We start from the raw sequence: 24,057 nt of genomic DNA, 5'->3' as shown, positions 1-24,057 counted from the left end.
CTAAACTTGACCCAGCATGTTGAAAATCTGACTGAAAGTGAACTGAGATGTTCAGCTTGGTTTTGGTGATGGAAGAAAGCAGAGACAAAATATTCTAGGAGAAAATATTTGGCTCCATACTACATGTTCCTGCATGAAAGCATTTAATTTCAAATATGTTTAAAGATTCTCTTTAATTAATGGCTTTCATAACAGGAAAAGACCTTCTCCAGCCAGCACAGCAGCACAGTCAAGAGGCAAAATGGAGCAGGTGGTGGGTTTGGGAGGGGAAAGAGAAATCAGATGTTAGCTTGAAAATTTGGAATGCTCTTTGAGTCCTGTAGCAGGAGCCCAGTTTCCATCAATGCATATTGTAGGAGCAATTAATTGGGACCACCCAGGCCTCGAATTTGCCAGAATAACATTTCCCATTCACACAACACACTTCTGTAAGGCTGAATAGTTGTTTCAAATACTTCTAGAAGAATTTATTTTTCACTTTTCAGATAACTTCTGTATTAAAGGATGTGAGAAAATGAAAATCAACCCACAAGTTGCTAAAATTCTAGGGAAAGTCCCGGTCCCACTGAAATCTATCTTTTGTTTATTTTTCAGGTGGCATCAAGGAAGTGTAATTAAATGTGAAGAATATTCCCCAGGGACCCAAAGGAAGAGCTTACCTTTTTGACCTCATATTTAATCGCAAGTTTAATCCTGCTCAAACTTGGCCGGTGGTGCTCAGGGCACAAATGGATGTTCACATCTCCATTCAGAATAGCCTCCACTTCTTCAGTGTCTCTGCACAGGTCCAGCACCCCCACGACAAAGTCCTTGCATTGCATAGATAACTTCCGATAGTCATTCTGAGGAAAACAGTAAAAAAATGGTATTTAATTGTGCACTGGAAAGCTGGGCTGCAAATAGGCAAATGAAAAAAGAAAGAGAGAGCAATTGTGAGCAAGGTTACTTCTGCAAAACTACTGCCTAGAAGACTAAGAAAGCATTTAATTTACACAGCATGTGGATGGGTTTTCACAAAAGTACAGGAACTCCTCCAGACTTAATTAGCAATGTCTCTTTCAGTAGCATAGTTTGCATGACAACAGAACAAGTTTTACAGAACAAGTAAATAATTTCTAGGAAAATTACGATTTTAAGCAATTAGTTGATCTCTGCTCTCTGTGTGGTATATCTCTAGGAATGTAAAAATATGGCCAAAACATAGGTCCTGCTAACTGGTTAAAATATACAGCAAATTTTTCCGGTTTGGTTCTTTCTTAGTAATTCTTTCTGTCTTAACTTTCAAGTTTCAGATTGGTACAACAAGCTGGAGCATCACACACAGATGTATTCAAATGAATTATATAGTTGTAAAATAATTTCACTTTGCAAACCCAAATTACACTTGTGGGGAAAGAGATAACCTTGCACCTGACTTGACAGAGGGCTAAAGGAGCAATTTACCTGCCTTAAATGAAATTGTGATTGATTTTCACATGCTAACACTTAAAAAATGAGGAAAGTGCCACCATCTGAGTAAATGTTGTAAATTAGAACACAATTAAGGCTACCATTAATATCATAACAAAATGGTGATATTAAAGGCTCGATGCAGCAAATAGGAATAATAAGCATAAGACAAGCTCTAACTGACTTGAGAGATCTTTTCAAATTAGATTTGATGAATTAATTAAATTCAGTACCTTATCTAATTAAGCCAGCAGCCAAAAGAAGAAGATAGTTAAACCTGACTTTGGTGAAATGATAAAGGTAACCTGGCTTTGCGCTTCTGTATTTTCTAAATTATCAATTCTATCATTTACACATAGCAACATATTAGCCTTCCTTGTTACACAAAGATCTCTAAGCACTGTACAAACATTCATTAATTAGCTAGAACAGCACTGTCTAAAATATGTAATTAGAGGTGGCTTAACTTCTTTGGTCAGATTTTCCCCTTCAGAACTGAGATGATAATGAATTTTTAAAATCAGTTTGTTTAATGACTTTGTCATAGGTTTGAGGTTACTTCTACCTTGAATATGTGTGTTTGTCTCAACTTCACTTTTCATGCATGGAAGAGCTGGGAAGAGCACAGAATAATTGAATAATCACAGGGAACCAGAAAGCCCCTAAAGGGTGTAAGTGGGGTATTCTCACAGGAAAGTGAAGAAGCCATTTCTGATCAGTGTTTAGGAGAAGGGGCTGAAGACAGCTAGGGAATATCAGGGATCTTACTGCTGACACCTGCAAGGTGAAATTTGCATGTTTACATCCTCTTATGTATCAAAAAAGTTTAGATCTGTATTCCCCTTTATGTTCTTGAGTGCTGTATCAGACCAGATGTTCTAATTGGATTGTTAATGGAGAGGAGCAAGAACTTCAAATCTTCATTCAGAGGAGACATAAGAGTACAACAAGCAGATCTTTATCTGGGTGAATGCCCCATTGCAGAAGCTGAGGCACCAAGACTTCCATAAATGTGCCAAGCTAGAGGACTAAGATTTAAGATGTTTTATGTCTCAGGCAGAAAATTATGGTCCATTTACATCTAAATCTAGAATTTGAGCATTTTGTGGAGATAGATAGGATTTGTGGAGTAAATGTTTTCAAATTCAGGTGAGGTAAGGTCTGAAGTGTAAATGAAAGACAGATTGTACTTTATGGCTTCAAAGCACTCCTCTCAAATCAATTCCATGCTTTCATCTTCTCCAAACCTAAATGAATTTCAATAAATTGAAAGTTTGCTTCTTCCCTGAGAGAATAGATGGCTAAACAAAAATACAAGCCTCAAAATAACTACAGAAATAAGTGGAGGACAGAAAATATAGATCAATCTGAAAACGTGTAGGGTGGGAATGAAATGCCTTGCTGCCACAGGTAATGGAGATGCTTAATTAGCTCAGCAGCTTAAAAAAAACAAGGGTGAGAACTCTGCTGAGCTTTAATACCATTCTCTATGTACTGTTTGCAATGTTCACAAGCTTATCTCTTAACCAGCACATTTTAGGTAATTCTCAGCACCACTTCCACATCATCTGACCAACTACTTTGTATTAGATTGGAATATTTTCCCTCTTCTCCTTTCTTTAAGGAATGACATTTAGTAGCAATTAGAAAAATGCTTCCAAAGCATCTGCAAATGGCAGGTTCCCAGCCGGCAAACTCTAACAAGACCCAACTTTATGCACATCTCCAAGCTTAATGTTTTTACTGGTTCTGTACATATGTAGAAACTATGGGTGATTTCCTCATTCAAAGTTTTTTACTCTGATTTTAAGGTAGACATAAACAGCCATACATCCTATCCAAGATACAGGCTGTAGATAAATAAAATAAAATAAAATAAAATAAAATAAAATAAAATAAAATAAAATAAAATAAAATAAAATAAAATAAACTGCCCTCCAGCAATTCTACAGCCAGGCAGGAGGGCAGATTACATCTCTCAGGAGACTGCTCATCTGTTAATACAAGTATCAAAGATCACTGAACCTGCTGTGTCTTCTGATGATCCCTTTTACAAAACCATTTGTCATCTTTGTTCTGGCTTCCTTAATGTTCACAGTCATCATAGAAAATCCTGATCACCCTGATGGTGAGAACACACTCAATGACTTTACCCATGTCAGGGTATTTCTCTCAAGCACACATTATTCTTTACTTAAAAACTGAGGTTAACAGAGGTCTGAGAGCCAAGCTTCTCCTGATCCTGGCTTGCAAAGCACAGTTCTGGTGATGCAAGCAGAAATTCTGTACCTGCATCTAAAATCCTGAATTGTGCATTCTGACACATGGGAAAAATCCCAAGGAAGCCAAGATTTCTTTACAAGCAGCATTCAAGCTCTATCCAGCACTGTATATTTCATACATTTGCCAGTATTTCACACATTTGGAAGCATCCAAGATGGTGTTTTCCCTGCAGGAAGCAATTCTGGGACAGTGGATGGAAGGCTGCACCCCCAGGCAGAGATTAGAGAGGGATGGAAGGAAGAGGTGAAGAAGAGCAAGGACGCATTTCCAGATCCTTCCAGACACTGGTGAGCAGTTACAGAACTTGAGGAAATGCCCTGAAGCTGTGTTAGGAGAGATTTAGGTTGGATATTAGAAAAATATTATTCACCCAGAGGGCGACTGGGCACTGTAAGAGGCTCCCCAGGGCAATGGTCACCGCACCAAACCTGACAGAGCTCAAGGAGCTCAACACTCTCAGGAACACGATGGGATTCTTGGGGCTATTCTCTGCAGGGCCAGGAGCTAGACTTTGATGATCAGTGTGGATCCCTTCAAACTCAGAGTATTCTGTGATTCTCTGATTCTCTGTGATTCTTGTAACACCAAGGTTTTTGAAGATCATAGCCCTGAGGACTCCCGTGACTCTGCCAGAGCACAGAAGAGCAGATGGTCACTGTGTCTTGGTGCAAAGGGACAGTCTCCACCACTGCCTTGCCAGCCAGGTTTGACCCCTAAATCAGAAACTTCATGGCGCTCCTGACTCAATAAGTTTTGTGGAGAACCATCCTGGCAGCAAGCCTGGACAGGCAGTGGGTGACAAATGGGGTCAGACTTGTACCACAACAAGAAACTCAGGGCTAGAGACACAAAATCCAGCTCAGTTCTCCTGGCAGTGCAGAAGACACAGGCAATGAAATAACCCAAACCTTCCCAAGCACCCCAATTAGGTGCCATATTATGAAAGACTGAGGATTATGAGGCTCATAAACCAGATGGATTTTTACAGTAATAAAAATTGCAAATCACACATGAGAGATGCTGGGGCCTCATCCTGACAGGCTGAGCACTATCAAGCCTCAGGGAGGAAGATGAGGGATACAACTAAATAGGCAAGAAAGCCAGTCTGTTTCAAATAACACATGGAAGAGAATTTTATTTCCAATAGAGGCAGTGAGCAGAGAAGGATCAGGATAATGCCTGAGTATGTTACAATATAATTTTTTAAAACTAGAACATAATAAAAGGATTCCAAATTAGTCATTTCCTGCTTCTTCTAACACTGTTGTGCATGTGGAGTTAAAAATGTCTAATTTTGATGTTTTGAAAAGGCTGATGGTACTTGCCATTCACTGCAATTTCTCTGAGTACCCTATTATTATCTGTTGATTATGTTCTAAATGAACTCTGTCATGTCTCCACATCTGTTCAAAACCAACCAGATTTTTTCAGAAAAGAGCTGTTTCAGGTCAGAGAGACGGAGTTTGAGTAAAAAGTTAAGTGAAATGAGAAAAAACTAAGATCAGAGACTTATCTGGGTAGCATTAAATTTGCTGTGCAAATGAAAGCTGTAGATGCATTGCACGGAGTCTCTTTTTGTTTCTTTGAGCTCTTGGCTTTTTGTATTTAATCTACACCACACATACACATATATCAAGGAGAGAAATATTGTATTGCTTAGATTAGCATTTTGAAAAGAGACAGCAGAAAAAAAAAAGGAGACGTAATTCTGTCAATATGAACAGAAAATTCCCCCAGGTAAAAATTCTTGTAGAAAGAAAACAAAGCTGAGAGAAAGGAGGGGGAAAAAAGCAGAAATATTTCATGCAAGATTTGAAATGAAATTGTTAAATAAACTATCTTCTCAAATATTCAAAATGCTTATAAATATTTACCAATTAGATATCCTGTGAAATATGCACGAGCTTGTATAGAAAAGCTGTGGAACAGATTTCCTTCTGGGTATTCACAATGTCTTTGGCTGGCCATATATATTTGGGAGTGAAAAGAAACAGAAGGCCTGTAGGAGGGAAGGTGATGAGAGAAGATGCTGAGGAAGGGCCCTACACTGATTCTGACCGTGTAACTTTGTCAACCTCTGAAATGCTCTGAGCACCCCTCCCAAAGAGTTTTGCCAGCTGCTGGCACTTTTGAATATAGTTGAGTGCATTCTTATTGTTTCTAGGCTAAATGCCTACATCCACAGTCTATGCCAAGTCTGTACAGTTAATTTCCAGAAAGCACATCCAGTTGGTTTGTGTTCTCTTGCTTCTTAAGTGGCAGCACATCAGAGAATTATTGGACCTCTGGTTATATTGTGCCATACCCATGGGCATGTCTCTGAATTTAAAGCCCAGTGCTTGTTTAAAACATTTCCCTACTCAGGTGCAGGTTGTTAAATGTTTCTAGAGGTAGGAACAGATGCCTCTGTTCATTTTTAAAATGATCAGACCTTGACTTCTTAATCGCCAGTGAGCATAATATAATAAGCAATCTGGTAATATACAAGAATTTGACATTTCAAAAGTATGACTCTGTTGCTTTCCAAGTAATTTGGACCCTTCTAAATGGAGCCAAGATAAACATGTCCATGATCTGTCCTCTGAGCAGTTCCAGGCTGCAGCATGGCAGAGCAGAGGGGCCTCCAGGCAAAGGGGGATCTTAGATTCTGTCAGGAGACACTAAGATATGTGGCCAGAGCCCAAGGACACATATAAGATCCCAAGAACAAACCAGAGTGCTGTCTGTGTTGACATTATTCTTCTCCAAAGAAGCCCAGAAAACAAAAAGATCATTGGCTTGAGGACCAAAAAGTTTTCTGACTTCTGACAAGCCATGGAAATATCCCATGATGCCATCCCTTGCATCATTGCAAGGATGTCAATGGCAGTTGCACTGACCAATTTACTGTAAGACTAAATTTTTTTGTCTTTATTCTCCTCAGCTTTATAGCTGCAATTCATCTTTATATTCCCTGCAGAAGCTCATCTCTAAGAGAGCATGTCCCTCCACCAAGGGAATAGAGCAGTAAAGAATCAATCAAATCATTGACTTTGGATTTCACCTTATACCTGTTGACTGGTAGATACACCAAATTCATAAAGAAGCTCAACAAGATGGTGGTAATGATTCTAGTTGTGGAGTTGAAAATCCTTTAGAATTTGTTACCATGCTTTTGCAGCATCATTTGCAGGTCCAGGTGTATGTTTAATCTCCAGCAATAATATTCCAAGAACTTTAAGCTGGAAGTTTTGGCAGTTCACACTGTCAAAAGCAGCAGAAAGAATACGTTTGCACCTCTCTGTTTTGTTTCTACTAATTTGCACTTTAGCTCTTTTCTGCTTTAGCTCTTACAAATTTACCAACTCTACCAATAACTTTTTCTGGGAAATTATTCGTATTTTTGATAAATGTAGCTTCTGTGGGACCAAAACTAATAAATAAATTTTGGAAGCTGTTTTTCCATCAATAAAAACATAAGAAAAGGAAAAATAATTTACTTCGACTTCCCCTTGGAGCAATTTCTTTATAAGATGTCTAGGTGATTTTTTAATCTAAAATTAATGGATGGATTATTTGGGGAAGCAAAGGCAGGAATTGAACATAATCCTTAAAGGAAGTTAAGGACTGAGACTGAGTACAATTCCTGATTCTTCAACTAAAGTTTTCTACTCCTTAGCATAAGAAATTCCAGAATTAGTCCACTCTCAGCCTTTATTAATTCTTCTATTGATTTTCTTTACTATATGAAACTTAAAATAAGTTTCCTGTACACGTGAACTCCCTCTACACTGAAATTAATGGATAATTTGACTTATCTCACCCTGAACAGAATACAATCTTTCTTTTCATACCTAATGAGTTGCCAGAAAAACACCTCCATCTCCTCTACTCCTTTCCCCCAAAGTCATCTTCAGCCTGACTGGTGCCATTACTGAGCACCCCTGTGCAGGAATATCAGCAGCTATTCAGCAGAGAGCTACCACTCCTTTCCAAGTCTCTGAAAATATTTAATTAACCTAGAACAGAAATGATATTAGTTTACATTTTTTTAAAAATGAGAATATTTAAAGTCTCAAGGTTGGCATAGCAGCTTTTCAACATAAGATGTCATTTGATGCTTAATGTACTTCTCTTTCCTATCACCTCAGCTTGTTTTCAAGCACACATCACAAATAAGCCCCAGCTTTTTATCCCTCAACTCAGTGAAAAGTGGTTTTTTTTCTTGCAGATTTTCCCTAGCTCATTTGAATGTTTATGCTGAAACACCTGTTTTCAGAAGATAAACTATCAAGTCCCTGGATGTGACATAAACAGGACAGCCTAGACAGAGGTATTAACAAAATGTGCATGCCAAATGTGGGGAATACACAAATTCAGCCAAGGAGAGGGTCTGTCTCCTGTGTCCTATCAACAGCTTCTCTTTAAATGCAAACTATGCATTTTAAAGTAATACTCTGATAATTTTCTGGTTAAAGAAGAGCTTAGGATCTACTCACATCAGCAGTAAAATCAAACTCATGATGATGCATGCAATGCTCCAAATCCCTCTCCACGACATTCAAATATGTGTTCACTCCTTATGTGGGGATATGACACTGAGAATCACTGCTTAGCTGGGAGAAAAGGTCAACCCTCAACTCACCACAACCTCCTGTCAGATCATTCTGCAGCTCTGATGTGAGAGATTTATCAAAGCACAAAGTTACTTCTGGGCCAAGCTTCTCATTCCTCACGCCACCCATGCTTTTTCTCTTTGATATTTTCCCATGTATATTACATTCCTGATCCCTTTGTTGCAAGCTTCACTGGGAAAGATTTTTATTTCCTATACAAATTGAGATGAAATAGCTTCCTTACACTAAAGAATTAGCTGCTGTCCCTTAATTCTGTGACTCCTTTTAGCTCAGGTGCTTGAAATTTCTGTGTTTCCTGAAAACTAGATGGGAAAAAATCAGGAGAAAAGAATGCATTTAAATTCAAAGTAATTGTTTGCTCAAGACAGCTTCATTTATCCCTAAAGCTGAGGTAAATTTGGCACCTTCAACTTGCTTGAGCAACACATTTATATGTTCAGGGGTGCTAGCAGCTCTTCCTCTCATAGGGCAATTTTAGCTACAAGCAGGACATGCATGTCAGAAAAAAGACTCCTAAATCCATCCTGCTAGTGAACGTTAGCTTAACTGTGTGCCACAATGCAAGTGATATTAATAATTAAAATAACCTTATGTTTTCCAGGTCTCAAACAACCAGCTACCACAGTTCTCAATGTCCAGAAAGGATAACTTCTAATAAAACTGGTCACAAGCATCAGAGTAGGTGAAATTCTGGTTCACACAGCACATAAGAAGAAACCAAGCACTTTGGAAACATCCCAGCTGCTGAGTCCTGGAACAGAGCACTCTTGACCAAATGGAAATTGTCCTCTCTCTATGAAGAGCAGACTTAGAAGTTGTGCTGCAGACCTTTCTTTGTCAGAAATATGAATATCAAAAGTACATAATTATATCTCTTAGTTCTGAAATTAGTTCAGATCCTGGGGTTTGGACAGTGAGAATGAAAAGACATCCAGTGGGCAATGAGCTGTTTCCATGCTGCACTGGTGACAATTTCCCTACAACAAATTATATTCCAGAAAATCGTCATTCTTGATCACATAAATGCCAAAAAACCATAGATACTACAGTACCTAGCATCATTTTAAAGCAATATGAAACTGTTTGTATACCATTACTGTTTATCCACAATTCTCTTAATAGTATGCCTGGACTCAGTGAAGATAAGTTCATCATAATTATCTACAATAACAACAATTAACAACATAATGAGGGATAAACTAAATCACTTCCCATCTGCATCCTATTTGATGTCAGACTTGAGATCCTCAGAATGTGTTACTTCGTTTACATTCATTAATATGATATTGATTCCCTACAGTGCCTTGGATAAACGTACCTGACTCCATTCTCCCATCTGCTGATCTAACATCATTATTCTATTCGGAGCAATCATCCTAATTATGCTCATTTGTAGTTCCAGTAGATATCCCTTCCCAACGTGAATAATGAGCATCACTCTTTGGAAAGCAGTCATCTTGCCCATAATAAAGCTCCCAGCTCCTAACTATTCCCAAAACCCCAGTGCTGATACCAGCTGAATGGTTGGCCATTTGGTGGTGCTAATTAAATGCAAAGCTTACCAATGTTGTGTTGGACTGATATCACGGTAGTGATCGCAGCCTTTTCTGTCTGTTTTCCGCAACAAGAATTGGATTTTGGCTTTCTGAAAAATACCTTCATCTTTGGTGCTCTAAGGTGGACCCCTCTTGGTACCACACATTGCTGAGGGGAGGAAGAAGGGGAATTGTGTTGCTGTGTCATTTCATATCAGAAAGTGCACTGAGAAAATTCTCTTAGATGAATGATAAGTGTGTAAGGGCAAGCACAAAGTCAGATGAGCTCTGTACTCCCTGCAGAGGACCCAGTGACTGGGATGGAAAGGCCCAATAAGTCTTTTCTTTCCACCAGCCAGCTCAGGGCAGCAGGAGCTCTCCTTACTGCACTGCCATCGAGTGCATGCACCAATTTGAGCACCAGGACTCATTTTGCTTTCCATGCTCAGTGGGCAAGAAAGGAAAACACTCTGTCACTGTTAACTAAACATAGGCAGCTGGCCAAATCATTCTCCCTACTGATCAGAGCTCTCCGAGCAGCTGGCAGCAGACCTGGCAGGGAAATGTGGGATGCTCTGCTCTGGATCAGCATGAAGGCTCCAGCTGAGCACCACAGAAAGGCCCCAGCACTGGGACAGGGCAGCCAAAGGAACAGCTGGAGGTGGCATGGAGGAGTTTGTCTCACCTTTATTGCTTAGAGACTGGAGAGACAAAGGTCCATCCTGTGGGAGAATCCAGATCACTGGGAGAGATTGTGGTAGGGATAAATCCCACCTACACCAGCTGATCACACCTTGCTGTGATGTACCCGAGACATGGTAAGTTATTCCTCATTTGTATAGAGACAGAGCAGGGGTCAGCCTTGGATCACATCCACTGGTCACCCCATGCTCTACTGCACATCGTTCTTTCAAAGGGTGAGGGTGAAATTATGGCTTTAACAAATCTGAAGATGACTCGATGGTCAAATGGGTCATGATTTTGCCGGCTGCTGAGTTTTTCTCCCATGTTAAAGCTGTTATAAAGATCAAAATGTGACAATAATACAATTGTGGTAAGCCAAAATTTTACATGTAAATTTTGAAAGTATTTCTAAACTATCTGTTGCTTCTCTGCTGGGTTTCTGACAGTCATTGTGTCTGTTAGAGTCAACCTTCTAAGCAGAGTGGTGCTTGCACACAAAAGATAATAGAGGCAGGTCATCTTCATTCCTAAATTCAAAATAATCTCTAAAGCCAAATAATTTTCTTAACTCCTTGTCTCTGAGAAGCAGAAACTGGCTGAGGAACAGGTATCAGCATCACTTCTGCTACAAGAGCTCCCATTAGCCAGTTAAATGCCACTTAAATCTTCACAGCAGTGATCTACTGTCCTTTCCTCAGACATATGTGGTATGCATGACTCTACAACACACAGGGACATTATATTAATTTAATTTGATCTTATTTCACTTCCCTTATATTGTAGTAACACTAATTAATATAACTGTATTTAACCTTGCCTTCACACAAGTCCTCCCTAAATAAAACAAATTATCTCAAAATGACAGGTGTTTATTTTCCTTCTATATACTAAAAACTTTGCATTCCCAAGTAATATGTTGCAAGCTTTGTTGTACATCACCCTAACTACAGAATATCCATCAACTGCCTGTATCAAAAGTAAATGGCTCTTGTATTCACTAACAGAAGTTTAGGTTTAAGAAGGAGAAAAAGGAGATCTCTCAGCACTAAACTCCTTTTAAATATATTCAATATGCTCCATGTTAATGTATATGAGATGTCACGTACACAAATATATTTGCTGAAAATTAGGGTTCAATAAAATTACTTGCCACAAGGCCCTTGGGATGGTTTACAAAAGTCATCTCACATAACAAAAATTAACTTCCAAATTCCTCATCACATCCAGAATTTAAGAGCTATGTGGAAAATCTGGACTTAATATGATCATTACAGCAGGCTACAAAAGGAAAAAGTAGAAGTCACCAGCCATGTATACAAAGAGAAGCACACTGACTGTCCCAGTCCAACCCATTTACTGGAATGTTGAGGCTTCAGATTCAGAAGTTTAACATCAGATGTTTCTGGCAGGGGAGAAACAAACTCATTTATATTGCTGGATTTCTCCCCCCTTTTTTTCCTACATTTTTATCCCAGGATTATTAATGTGTAAGGGACTTCAGTCTGCTCACCACCCTTACCAGCTTCTGCCTTTCAGGTCCCTTAAGAATATTTATAGGGACTTTCCAGCTCCTCAGAAATGTGCTCTTGATGGAGGATGGGCTGCTTATTTGTAAGGAAACACTGAAATCCCATGAAAATTACCCTAAAGCAATTTCAACTGGTTCCAGATTTTCTCTACCTGGCTAAAGCATCACAGTGTTTGGCTTAAAAGCTTTATATGTAAAAAATGTAAATTTCTCGGCAGTGGTGAAGCAACTGCTGTACTACTTCCTTATGTGACACTTTTCTATTGCTCTCTACTTCGCAGATGTTTTGTCCCATTAATGATTATAAGAGGATTCCATGTTATTTTATATTTTTATGGTCATTTCTGTTGCTCACTTAAACTAAAATCCTGCTCCAGGGGTGTGTTCAATCAAGCTGGAAGCAGTAAGATGTTAAGTGCTGCTGTTGCAATGTTGCTCATCCTTAACTGAGTAGGACTAAAAATGACTTTCCAGGGAGCTGTAAAGAGTAATAAACATTGCACCGATGGTGTGCACACTGGAATTGCCAAAAATCTTGCTTGCAGTAGCATCACAGGAAAGAAAAGTATCCCAGCTATACTCTCTGGCAGAGTCAGATATTTCTAGGGTAGCATCTGTCTTGCCATCCTCAAATGTTGAAAGTTTCCTTCAATTTTTGGAGGTTGTTTTAGGGGAGCAAAACCCTTAAGGCATTAATTAAAATATTACATTTTCTTACACTGGTGAATTGTCCATGCTTTGATGTGTAGTAAGGGTCTTTTGTCCCCTTTTACTCTTTCAAAAGAGAGAATGGGCTGGTTCCCCAGGAAAGCATAGAAAACATTTTCCTGCATATAAAATACTTTGATAACTTTAGAGAGGTTTTATTTTAGCTGGGAGATTTTAGCAATGCCACTCCTAAGGTAGGTGAAATAACCTTGTGGGCAGTGGATATTATCCAATTTTATGTGACTGCTCAGTGGCTTCTGCTGCCAACAGACCTACAACTTCCATGAAAAATGGCCTTAATTTTTCCAGGTGTGGGTTGTAGTAGACTGAGTTACACCCTTCACTATGAATCACAGCACCTACTACTCTGCTTGACTTGAACAGACACAGACTGATGCTAACACACCTTCACACACAGAGACACAAATCTGGGTTTCTCAAGACAGATCCAGACATCACAGCCTTGGCAGTGGTTCTACACCCCTCTGAAAAGCTTTGAAGATTTTCTTCTCATGCAACATTTTAAAACCATTTTTCTTGGGCAATATGCCAGGCAGAAAATTATTTAATCACAGAACCTAGAAAGAGCACTTACCATAACAGCTCTCAAAATATAAAGGATATTTCTTAATTTATAAATACTTAAAGAAAGCAACACAAGAGTCACAAATTTGGTAGATTTTAAGGGCAGAAAGACTATATATATCCTTTTTCCATTCTCTGTTATATATCCATGGAAAAATGTAACTGTGATTAATTAATTTAGCTCCCAAGATAAAGCTGGTAGCATCTATTATTAGTGAATTTGTCTCTGAAAAAGAACAGCATAGAGAATGGGTTCCTTCTGCACAGAGCAAGTCCCACTCAGTGAGCCAAATACTAATTTCACTACAAGGCTTAAATACATTCTCCTTCTCCCAGGCTATTTCCATTATCACTTTTTATTTCCTCTCTTATTTTAATACCTAATTTGTTCCAACGAGAAGTTAAATTTCTAACAATAGGAAATTTGTTTTCCTGCTTTTCTGGGACTTGATTCTTTCCTGTATTATGAGTTGGGTAATTGGTTGTACCTGTTTGTGCATTTGCTTTGCACAAGTGAAAATTAAAATAAAAAAATCATAGGTTCTAAATGTTGTGTGTGTTTTCATAGCAGTGGGGAAAATTGGCTTATAAATGAGAGATGAAAAAAAAGGATCAGTTCTTTTTAAAGGTTAAAAACCACCAAACCATATCCCTGACTCCATCCTTAAGAAAAAAATAATATTCTCACTAAAGATTGACCTGGAAAAATTCATATCCAAAAAACAATCACTGGGGAGTAGTGACTGTTCATATACTCATAAGTATTTGTATTGGTGATGCTTAATTTTCAAAACAGGCACTAAGTAAGATCAAGAGCTGTGCAAGAGAAAATAAAAACAGTAGTAAAAGGCAATGAATACATTCTGCCTACCAGACCAAATTTCTGAAGCTCCCTTCTGCCTTCTCTCCTTAAAACCTAGCAAAGTGAAACATGAGGAAAAGAAATGAAAGCTGCTTAAGTAAAGAATAAATCTCTTTAAAATATGCAAATTCTGTCTGGATGTAAAATAAAGAAAAGAACAGAATGTCTGAAAAACTAAGTGAAAACTTTGAAAAATGCCATATAAACATACTTAAGCCTTTGAGAGCAGCTTGCTGAAATAATAAATGAGTGATAAAAAGTATTCTCAAACATAACAGAAGCAAGACGTCCGCCAGATAATATGTTGAGGGCACAGATTAAGAAAAGATTAAAAGATCACTCAAAGAAGAATGGGCCAGAGTGGAAATATTGAGTGATGGATTTACAAGAATGCTCATGAGGCTAATTAGGGAGGTTCCCATGCCCGTTTCTGGTTTCAGTGGGAGATGAGTTGCAGGCACCAGCTCCCATCAGTCACTCCTGAGAGGAAACAAATCTGAGTCTGTTCAGCCTGGATAGGAAGCAGCGTTTAAGTGCAGCCTTGCTGGTTTACAGTCTGAGGGTTTTCAAGTATTTTTCTCTTTCCAAGTTCACTGCTATCCTCCACTCGCTCAAAGGATTTCCCCTTCCTATTATTTTACTCTTAAATGTTTTATGCCATTTTCTATCTTTTTGTCACTAATTTCAAGAGACCAAGAGTCTAATAATGATTTTTTTTCATTCCCTGCAGCATGGAGCAAGAAATACTGAGAAAATGGACAAAGTAATTTCTCTTAAAAAGTTTAACTTAAGCATATTCTGCGAAGTTAGGTAGTTAGGTAGAATAAAAGTTGGAGCTGACTTACTGCGGCAAGAAGATTGCCAGATCGTCCCTAAGTCATTAAGTCTCAAGGGTTGTTTTGTTACTCTTTCAGCATTATGAGAATGGAGGAATTTGAGTCTTAGCTGCTTTGCATCACTGCAGCCCCAATGGAATAAGAGGCAGTTCCAGCAGGCTCAACCCTGCAGGCATCTACACGCTTGACTTGCTGCCCCACCAGCCACCCATCCCACAGCCACTCACAGTCCCTCAGCCAGCTGAGCCTGGACCTGATGCTCACCTGCACATGAGGACAGGCTCACTGCCAGGACCTGCTTTTGGATCCCAACAGCTTTTAGAGAAAGTGTTTTACAGGAGAAGGAGACAGCAAGAAACATAAGAGAGAAAAAAACATGTTATGCTGTAGTAAATTCACTGACAATGCTGGTGGGAGCAGTAAACAAATACCAAACACCATATGTCTTCCAGGTGGAGATTTTGATCTTGTTTTTAGTAACATTTTAATCAAGAGTAGTTGAGATCTGATTTACCGCTTACGGTTGGTGAGATCTTTTCTAAGCCTCCTTTGTGAGTCTCTAATTTGATTTTGTCTGGATTGCTAAATGATTTGCCTGATTTACTTCATCACAAGGATGCTTCCTAACATACACAAGCATGTGGTCTAATTTGAGAGCATGCAAGGCTGTAAAACAGTCCTGGCTGTGGAGTGGCGTCTCACCAGAAAAAGGAGTACACAGTCACTGCTTTAGGAAAAGTAAACAGAACTATTATTCTGGGTTTCACTCAGTTTCCACAATGTCGACAGTAATATTAAGCTGATGCTGCTATTAAAGACAGTTGCAAAACCATTTCCTGCAGGCTATTTGCTAGAAATTCAATCTCCTAAGGTTTTCAATGGACATATAAAAATGATTTTGTTGACTCTGGTTTTAATATTCTAGTCTTTGAAATGAGTCACCTGGCTGTGAACAGCTGGTAGCTGTGCAGACATCTGCATATGCTTTCACACCAAGCTGCCATGAGGGAGATCGATTTCTCTGGACCAAAGAGGAGAGCAATTCTCATCAGCCTGGCTCAGGGGTGATGACTGGTTCAAATGGACAGATCCTGGCCATGTTATTCATACTGCAAGTGACATCAGACTTTTTTATATGAGCAAAACAAACAGAATTGTCTGGTAGATGGCAGAAGGATTATTTGCTTTATGACTGATGTCCAAGATCTGCAAGCTTTTAAAGAAATTGGAATGTGCAGAGGGTTTTTCTGAGGAAAAAGGGGAGAAGGAGAGGGGAAGATTCTTCCTGTGTGGACTAAAGGGCTCTTAGCTCTGTTAGGTTGACAATAAATGCTGTCTCAAAACAGTTTCACATATTGATCATTAGTCTAATGTCTGTTTCCCACCCTTTATGGAAAACTACAAAACACATCAATTTTGTCCTAGATTTCTGTTTTAATTGTACTTTTGATTTTTTAATTGATGAGTCCCTCAGTTTACCACTCAGTTTTTCCTACACTCTGCAGAAGCATGGCCACTTAGAATCCTTCAACCCACACAGGATCCCCTCTTTCTCTGTTTTTCCAAGGGCGATATAGAAGAAGGAACCCATCCACTGGACTAAATGAGGACCCCAATCTATACTGCCTTTGCTTCAATGGATGTTGGTTTGGTTTTTTAAAACAAAATATTAAAACTAGAAGGAGAGAAAAAGTCATGAATGGGTTCTTAATTTTGAGCTTTCTAGTGGGATATACAAAAATGAGAAAACATTTAATTAAGGTTATTTTCTTTCAATTTGGACTGCCTCCACTACAGGAGAATATGATTGCATAAAGACCTGCAAGCATACACAAGGACTCCGATGTTTACTTCCCTCTTTTCTGAAATCCATCTCAGGGGTTTCCCACCCACCCCATTTCTACATGTATTTTCATAGAATCAACTGGTTCCATATTTTTAATTTTACTTTGGAGAAGGAAACTGTTTATTTCTAGAGTAACAGACTACATATTTAATAGCTTTTTTTTTTTTTTCAATAATAAGGGAAATTTTTTGGTGGTAACATTTTGCAGAGCTGTTTCATCAGATTTGCAGCATTTTACTGAATCTTAGCAATTTAAGATGATAAAAAATCTATTCAGTTTCTGCCACAGTAAAAAAACCAAAAGAATGAGTAAATTGGCCAACCACAGGTAACACAAGTTTTCTTCTTTAAAGTGGCTGTTTTGTTTCCCATTTCCCTGTACAGAGACAACTTGCTCAAAAAATTTCATGTTCTCTAAAAAATTAGCACATGTATTGGCTTCTCATTTTGATGTGCTGAAAGGTGTTATTGCATAAGAGATTTGGGGCAGCAAGCAGCAGGTGAGAGGCACTGCATTTATATTTTAATTAGCTCATGCTAGCAGTTTCTTCAGAGGTTACTAAATTACTATCTGTCCACCTACATTATTAAAATTTTGTGTCTTTCCGTTTCAAGGACTCTTGGTACACCCTGAAAACCTCCCAAAAACTGTACAATTGCACATAATTTTAAATAATGTTTTTAAATAATCCCAAGTGATAATTTTATAAATCTGTTGAGTGTCAGTTTTAATTATAGAACTTTAGGAATCAAACATATTAAAATTCTGAGAAAATACTATTTTGGTCACAAAAAAAGCTTTCTAGAACTTCTCTAATTTAATACATTTTCTTCATTTGTGGGCTTCTTAAATACGTTTTCAGCAATTGTGTCCTTTCCTCAAAATAAATTCTGAAATTGTCATGTTCTGTGAAAAACCCCCACTGCTTTATTAATACCCTATTTCACATCACACTGATTATGTTAATAAGAATAAATATTTTTACATAAATACATACCTCTGGAGTCTTTTTGCTACAGTGAGAATACATTAGAATCTTGAGAAATTTCTTATTTCTGGAAGAATTAACAGATTAAAAGAATGTGAAATCTTTGAAGCAAACTAATAGTATGGGTAGGCAGTTCACTAACATATATGGATGTGTCCTGCACAGACCCTTCCAATAAGGCAATGAACTTGGAAAACCTGGAAATTCATTCATTTGCCAAGTGGTTTCTAATATTTTGGGTTTTATCCTGGTATTGATTTGTTCCCATCCATTTGCCAGTGCAGAGATATAACCACCATTAAACTCTGCAAAATTTGATTATTGGTTTGCTCCTGGAGGATTCGTGTACCTGCCAGTGCCAATGTAAACCCCACTGGCAGCTCCAGGTACAAAAGGAAGGATTCTGGTAGAAATAGATTTACTTTACTCTTCTGCAGCAAGACACTTACCAGGACTGACAGGCATGCAGTGCTGAGGCTGCTCATGCTCCTCTCAATATACAGTTTTCTATGAGAAGAAGCTGGAGCATTAATGAGAGATTAATGTTAAGTGTGGGCATGAGCCTCCAGTGCTTTCACACTGGAGCAACTCTCACTCAAGCAGTCAGATTCACTGAGACCAAGGAGATTGCTTCAGTCCTAATAAAACTTCCCCTTCAAATTATTGTGTCCTTGCATTCTGATGCACATGGGGGAAAAGAGTTTGCAAAATTTTACCCTGATTTTATTGACCAAAATATCTCAAAATATCTTTGGGAATTTTTTTTCCTGTTAGAGTCACTAAAGGGTTGCAAAGCCCGAGAATATGTTTTCTTCTTGCTTTTAAATTGGAGACCATAGATTTATAGAATCATTTAGGTTGGAAAAGCCCTCTAAGGCCACCACTAAACCATGTCCCCAGGTGACACATCTACATGTCTCTTAAATCACTTCAGGGATTTAAGATTATGGTGACACTGCCACTTCTCTAGGGAACCTCTTCCAAGGCTTGACCCCCTTCTCTGTGAAGAGATTTTTCCTAATATCCAACGTAAACCTCCCCTGGCACAACTTGAGTCTTTTTTTCCTGTTCTTTTTATCTGGGAGAAAAGACCAATCCCAACCTGGCTACAAATGCCCCTCAGGAAGCTGTAGAGAGTAGGAAGGTGCCCCCTGAGCCTCCTTTTCTCAAGGCTCAGGCCCCTCATCTCCCTCAACTGCTCCTCATCAGACTTCTGTTCCAGATCCTTCCCCAGCTCTGTTTCCCTTCTCTGGACCTGCTCTAGAACCTCAATGTCTTTCTTGGAGTGAAGGGCTGGGATTCAGGGCAGCCTCACCAGTGCCCGGTGCAGGGAGATGATCTCCTCCCTAGTCCTTTCTAGTATGGAGCTCCAAATCCTGAAACAGATGCTTCAACACGCTAATAGTTTTCTAAATCAAAAATAATGGGTTCCTGATGAACATTCTACCTCAGTGTACTCACAATATGGACTTTATTACCTCAGAGTCACTGATAATGGTTGTAGCCATAAGCCCAATAGCCATAAATCAGAAAAAAGTCTTATGTTGATGGCTGAGCCACTGAAAATGAGGGGTTTAACAACTAATTTATATTAGAAAGGGAGACAATGTTTGTCATGTAAATGACCTAGAGAAATGCTGCAAATGGCATGGGGCATTTAGAAAATCATTATGATAATGGAAATCTCAAATAACTTTTAAGACAGTTCCACAAGGTCTACTCTTATGTTTGGCATGATGATAAACTTCAAAAAATTTATTGGTTGTTTCTCTTTTCCTTTTTCATGAAATTCATCATGTATAGATGTAGCACCAAACCAATAAGATGCAATGAAGTTTAAATTACTTTACAGAGAACCAAAATTTCTTGATTTATACCTTTTTTCATTGTAGCAGAACTAGATGTACTGGATTCTTAAAACAGCTTCTAGAACTCTGCCTCTAAAATAGATTGCTCAATTACAAAACTTACCTTTCTTACAAAAAATGAGTCTTCATTTTTTTTAATAATCTAATTTTTATTCCTACTGTGAACTAGAGATTCTAAGCAATCACAGTATGCAACATAGAAACTTCAGCTTCTGCTGTAATATGCAATGTTCAGTTCCAAGCATTTATTACCTAGAGAATGACAGTGATCTGAATCTATGCATAGCTAACACATCTGGCAGCCTCTGCCAGTCTCACTCCCCCACCCCTCAAACAGCAAGCCAAAATTTGATCAAACATATAAACTACACAATAGCCTGAACACTCTCAGCCCGAGAAAAAAGGCACAGTGGTGAGTTACCTTAAATTCAGTTTCAATGTTGGCTAGCCTGGCCAATTCATTGCTAAGCTCTAGAGCAGTAAGGACAGGGTCTTCACTGGACAGAGACAAATAAGCAGCACTGGCTAATCCTTTGTAGGCATTCATTCTTGAGCGAGAGTGACTAAAGGAGTCTTTCCTCTGCTTTTCCATACATTCATTGCACTTGCAAAAATAGTCATGTGGCCTTTCAATCCGAGCACCTTTTAGAAGCAAGATGTGAACAATTTCATACTCCTGGCAGTGGGCAGCAAGTATGATGGGGGTAATGTCATGGGAGAAACGAGTTCCATCTTCATCATATGCATAAAAATCATCATCCCTCATTTCCTGCTCAAGAGGGCTGAGTGTGAGACGCTGTCCTTGTGCGAAGGCTGGGTGGTTCAATATTGCTTCTACAATGCGCACATATCCTTTACTGATGGCTAACAAAAGGGCATCCCCAACTCGAGCAAGATTTTCCTTCTTGAGGAGCAGCTCTGTCACTTCCAGGTGCTCATTCCCTACTGCTAACTGGAGGGCGTTTTGTCCCATGTAATCGACACAATTGAAGTTCAAGGTTTTGGATTCCTCCAGCATTTTTCGCACAACAGGAATGTTGCCATATTCTGCAGAATCGAGAAAATGTTCCTCCTCTGCAGTGAGGCTGGTGCCTTTCTCGTTGAACATGTAGGCAGGGCCCCGGATGGCCTGGCGCCGGCCCTTCTCGCGAAGGGTCGCATGCCTCCGATGCATGTCTTTAGAATTGCTGTGTCTCAACCTGCAGAAAACCAGAAAGGAACGTTGGTTACATCCTATCGGAGTTATCATTTCACAGAATCTGAAATAAGGTTGGAAATGTGTCATTATGACCAGATCTGGCTAGTTTTTTTATGGTCTGAGCAGTCACTTAAAATCATTCAGGACACATGTGGAATAAAGATTAGCTTCTGAACAAAAGACAAGCTCTCCTGTGATTTGTTCACCCTTCCTGATTGCAACAAGGATGCTCAGCACATTCTTGACTTGATAAATAGAAAAAGAAATGCACATATATAATTTTCCATTTGTATTGTTTAGAACATCATTACATCGTGTTTAGGACTAATATACACAAGACAATATTTCTCTGAATTACTCTTCTTGAATTTTGTCCTTAAGGGCATGAGCCCTAAAGAAAGTTAGCAGGATTCTCTCTTGTCAATAGATCTTGGATCAGGCCAATAAACTATGTTCCATAAACTTAAAACCCATGTGCCTAATTTTAAGCAGATGTTAACAAGCATAATTATATTGCATATTCTGCTAAGATTCAGCTGGTACAAGCAAACCACCTATTCAACCCCTGCTTTTTTTCAAGGTACATAATACCATTTTTCTGTTTCCTGATCTAGAGGAGTTTAATAATGAACTGTCTAATTTCTTACTGAAATACAGTTGGCTGCTACTCCAAATACAAGTACCCAAATCCAGGGAAGAGTCTAGAAAAACACAGGAATAACTCCTGATATAGTGTCACATCAGTCTCCAGTAAGCATCTTTCAGAGAGCTCCTGCAGAAAGACAAGACACAGGTCTCTCACCACAAACAGAGGGCAGGAGAAAAATGGTCATAAATTTCCCCACTGATTATGTGGCTGAAATGCCCTTCACTTGGAGCTGGTAAGATGAAGACAAACTGTTCTTATTCCACCTTCTCTGGAAGTCCCAAAGAAAGTTATGCTATGTGCAGTTGGTCTCATGGGTGAGAAAATGCACTGTTGTATGGAATTCTAAATGTACCTGTGCCTTTAAAACATTCACATTTTTATATTCAGCGCTGTCTCAATGTTGCTCTTTTAAAACATTTTATTGCAGCAGCATTTTAACAAATTCATAGTGCCTTTTAGAGTTTAGCATGTGGAGTTAATTGCCATCCAAAGCCCACAGAATGTGCAGCCTGAGTAAAAAGGTAAAAACAACAACTTTTTTCACAGACAATGTTTGCACTCAGCCCAATAGCAAGTCCTAAATCACTTGGGTAAAATCTTCAAGAGCTTCTGAGCTGCAGTGGACAGATGTAACAAATAAGCAGGTGTTAATGCTCAGTGGGTGGCAAAGGTTCATCCTTCCACACTCCATCTGTTCTCTAAGTCATGACCTTCAGTCAATGAAAAGTTGTTCTGAAAAAATACTACTGAAGTTGGAAAGTGCTGCAGTGAATGAGGAGAGGGAACTGTGCCAGGAGACAAAGTGGAGTAGGTACATTTCCTTCAAAAATAGGTAACAAAGGAGTAAAGGAATCAGCAAGAAAGAGGTAAAACACAGCGTTATCAGAAACCCAAAATACCTAAAGATCTAGGACACCAAAATTCTCAAGGTAGCTGCTCTTATGGAACTAATATATATGTATGTATCTATCATTTTAATTCATCTCTTTTGTGTGGATCTGGACTGGAGAGTTTCAAACAAATTTTACAGCAATTTTTAAAAGTTGTATTAAAATTTAAACAAATCCTAAGAAATCAATTCTGTGACCCCACAAGGTTGAAACAGAGGTTCATAATCAAGAACGTCTCCCCCTAAGCTTTGACACATCACTGTAACAACTTCATAAAAGCTAGTAGGAACTGAATATATTATCCCAGACTTCACTGAGAGATAAAGTGCTGTATGAATCTTAAAACTATTTCCTTCCAGCGTGGTTTGAAGTTGAAGAAGCACATAGGTGAGGGATACAAGAACAATGAAGGAGATATGGTTAAGTGAAATAATTCCCTGGACTGCATGAAGTTTACTGTAAGAGAAAACAATAACAGTTAAATAAATAAAGTACACAATTAACCTATCTAACAAGAGTATAGAGTTCTCTAAAGCCAAAAAGTGCCTGGTGTAAAATTGGGGGCCCTTTGAAGGAAACATTAAAAGTTTTGTTGATTTCAGTGGAGACTAAATTTTGGAAACATATATGCATACACACACATTTTTTGTCAGCAATTAACTTTCATCTCAGAAGCAGTTCCAGCAAGGCCAGGACAAGTAACATGTGGTTAAATTAAGCGTTTAATCATATGCACAAATTATTTTCTAAACTGGAGCTCCTGTCCTTAACTATTCAGGACAGCATTTACGTTTTAAACATGTAGTGAAACCTTGCTGAGTTCAAGCAAGGACTACACATGCAAATAAACACTCCTGAACTGTGACTTTGTTAAGTGAGGAGTTATAGAATTAGAAAGCACTTCAAAAATTTACAGCCTTGGGAGTTCCTGAATGTTGAACTAAATCTCTTAAAAAGTTAAGAAACTTGAAAGGACAAACTGGTGATGACTTAAGCCATCATTGCCGAGATCAAGTGGAAACCAGTCCAGATCAGGTAAGCGCTCAGCAATCACCCATGAGTGCAGCAGGATTGCACATGCCTGAGTATTTTAGGACAGTTAACTTTATTAGCTGCTTCAAGCTGGAGGAATTCCACTGGGCTTTTTTGATATTCAAAACCCACGTATGGTAAAACATTTGGCAACCTTATTTTGTTGTTATATTTAAGTGTCAGTACTGGAGGCAACTCAGAAATATCTATAATTTCCAACAGTGAGGAATCTATTAGATCTTTTTCCTGGTGCAGAAGTACAGTTCTTGATACTTTATCTTTTTTTTTGTTAGAAAAATTTTTCTCTTCAGGTATGTTATTACCTCTAAAGGACAACCCAGATAGATGGGACAGATAATCTTATAATCATACCCCAAGTAAACATAAACCCACATAAAATATTACTGTTGGCCTAGTTAAGATTTTTGCCTGAAAAAAGAGGTTAGGATTTGGCCTAGAGCTAATTCACACCTGTCTGTTGTATATGTAATAACACGCC

At 38.6% G+C, this 24,057-nt stretch overlaps 1 protein-coding gene and 1 long non-coding RNA gene across 3 annotated transcripts in view; one reads left to right on the top strand and one right to left on the bottom strand.

Annotated features, from left to right (window-relative positions):
• Nucleotides 1-20,985, bottom strand: part of TRPC7 (transient receptor potential cation channel subfamily C member 7) — a 66,242-nt gene extending 45,257 nt beyond the window's left edge. For both annotated transcript variants that reach the window (XM_014883373.2, XM_088173686.1), the window contains exons 1-2: nt 20,211-20,985; nt 660-842 (exon numbers count right to left, since the gene is read on the bottom strand). In XM_014883373.2, coding sequence (XP_014738859.1) covers nt 660-842; nt 20,211-20,963 — 936 coding nt within the window. In that variant the 5' untranslated portion in view covers nt 20,964-20,985. The remainder of the gene's footprint in view (nt 1-659; nt 843-20,210) is intronic.
• Nucleotides 428-13,857, top strand: LOC148221974 (uncharacterized). Its single transcript, XR_015806981.1, has 3 exons — nt 428-4,019; nt 7,943-8,044; nt 8,950-13,857. It is a non-coding gene; the product is annotated as an uncharacterized LOC148221974 (long non-coding RNA).
• Nucleotides 20,986-24,057: the final 3,072 nt, after the last annotated feature.

This window comes from Sturnus vulgaris, chromosome 15, assembly GCF_052056855.1.
Source record: "Sturnus vulgaris isolate bStuVul1 chromosome 15, bStuVul1.hap1, whole genome shotgun sequence".
NCBI lineage: Eukaryota > Metazoa > Chordata > Aves > Passeriformes > Sturnidae > Sturnus > Sturnus vulgaris.
This window is presented reverse-complemented; position numbering and strand designations above follow the sequence as displayed.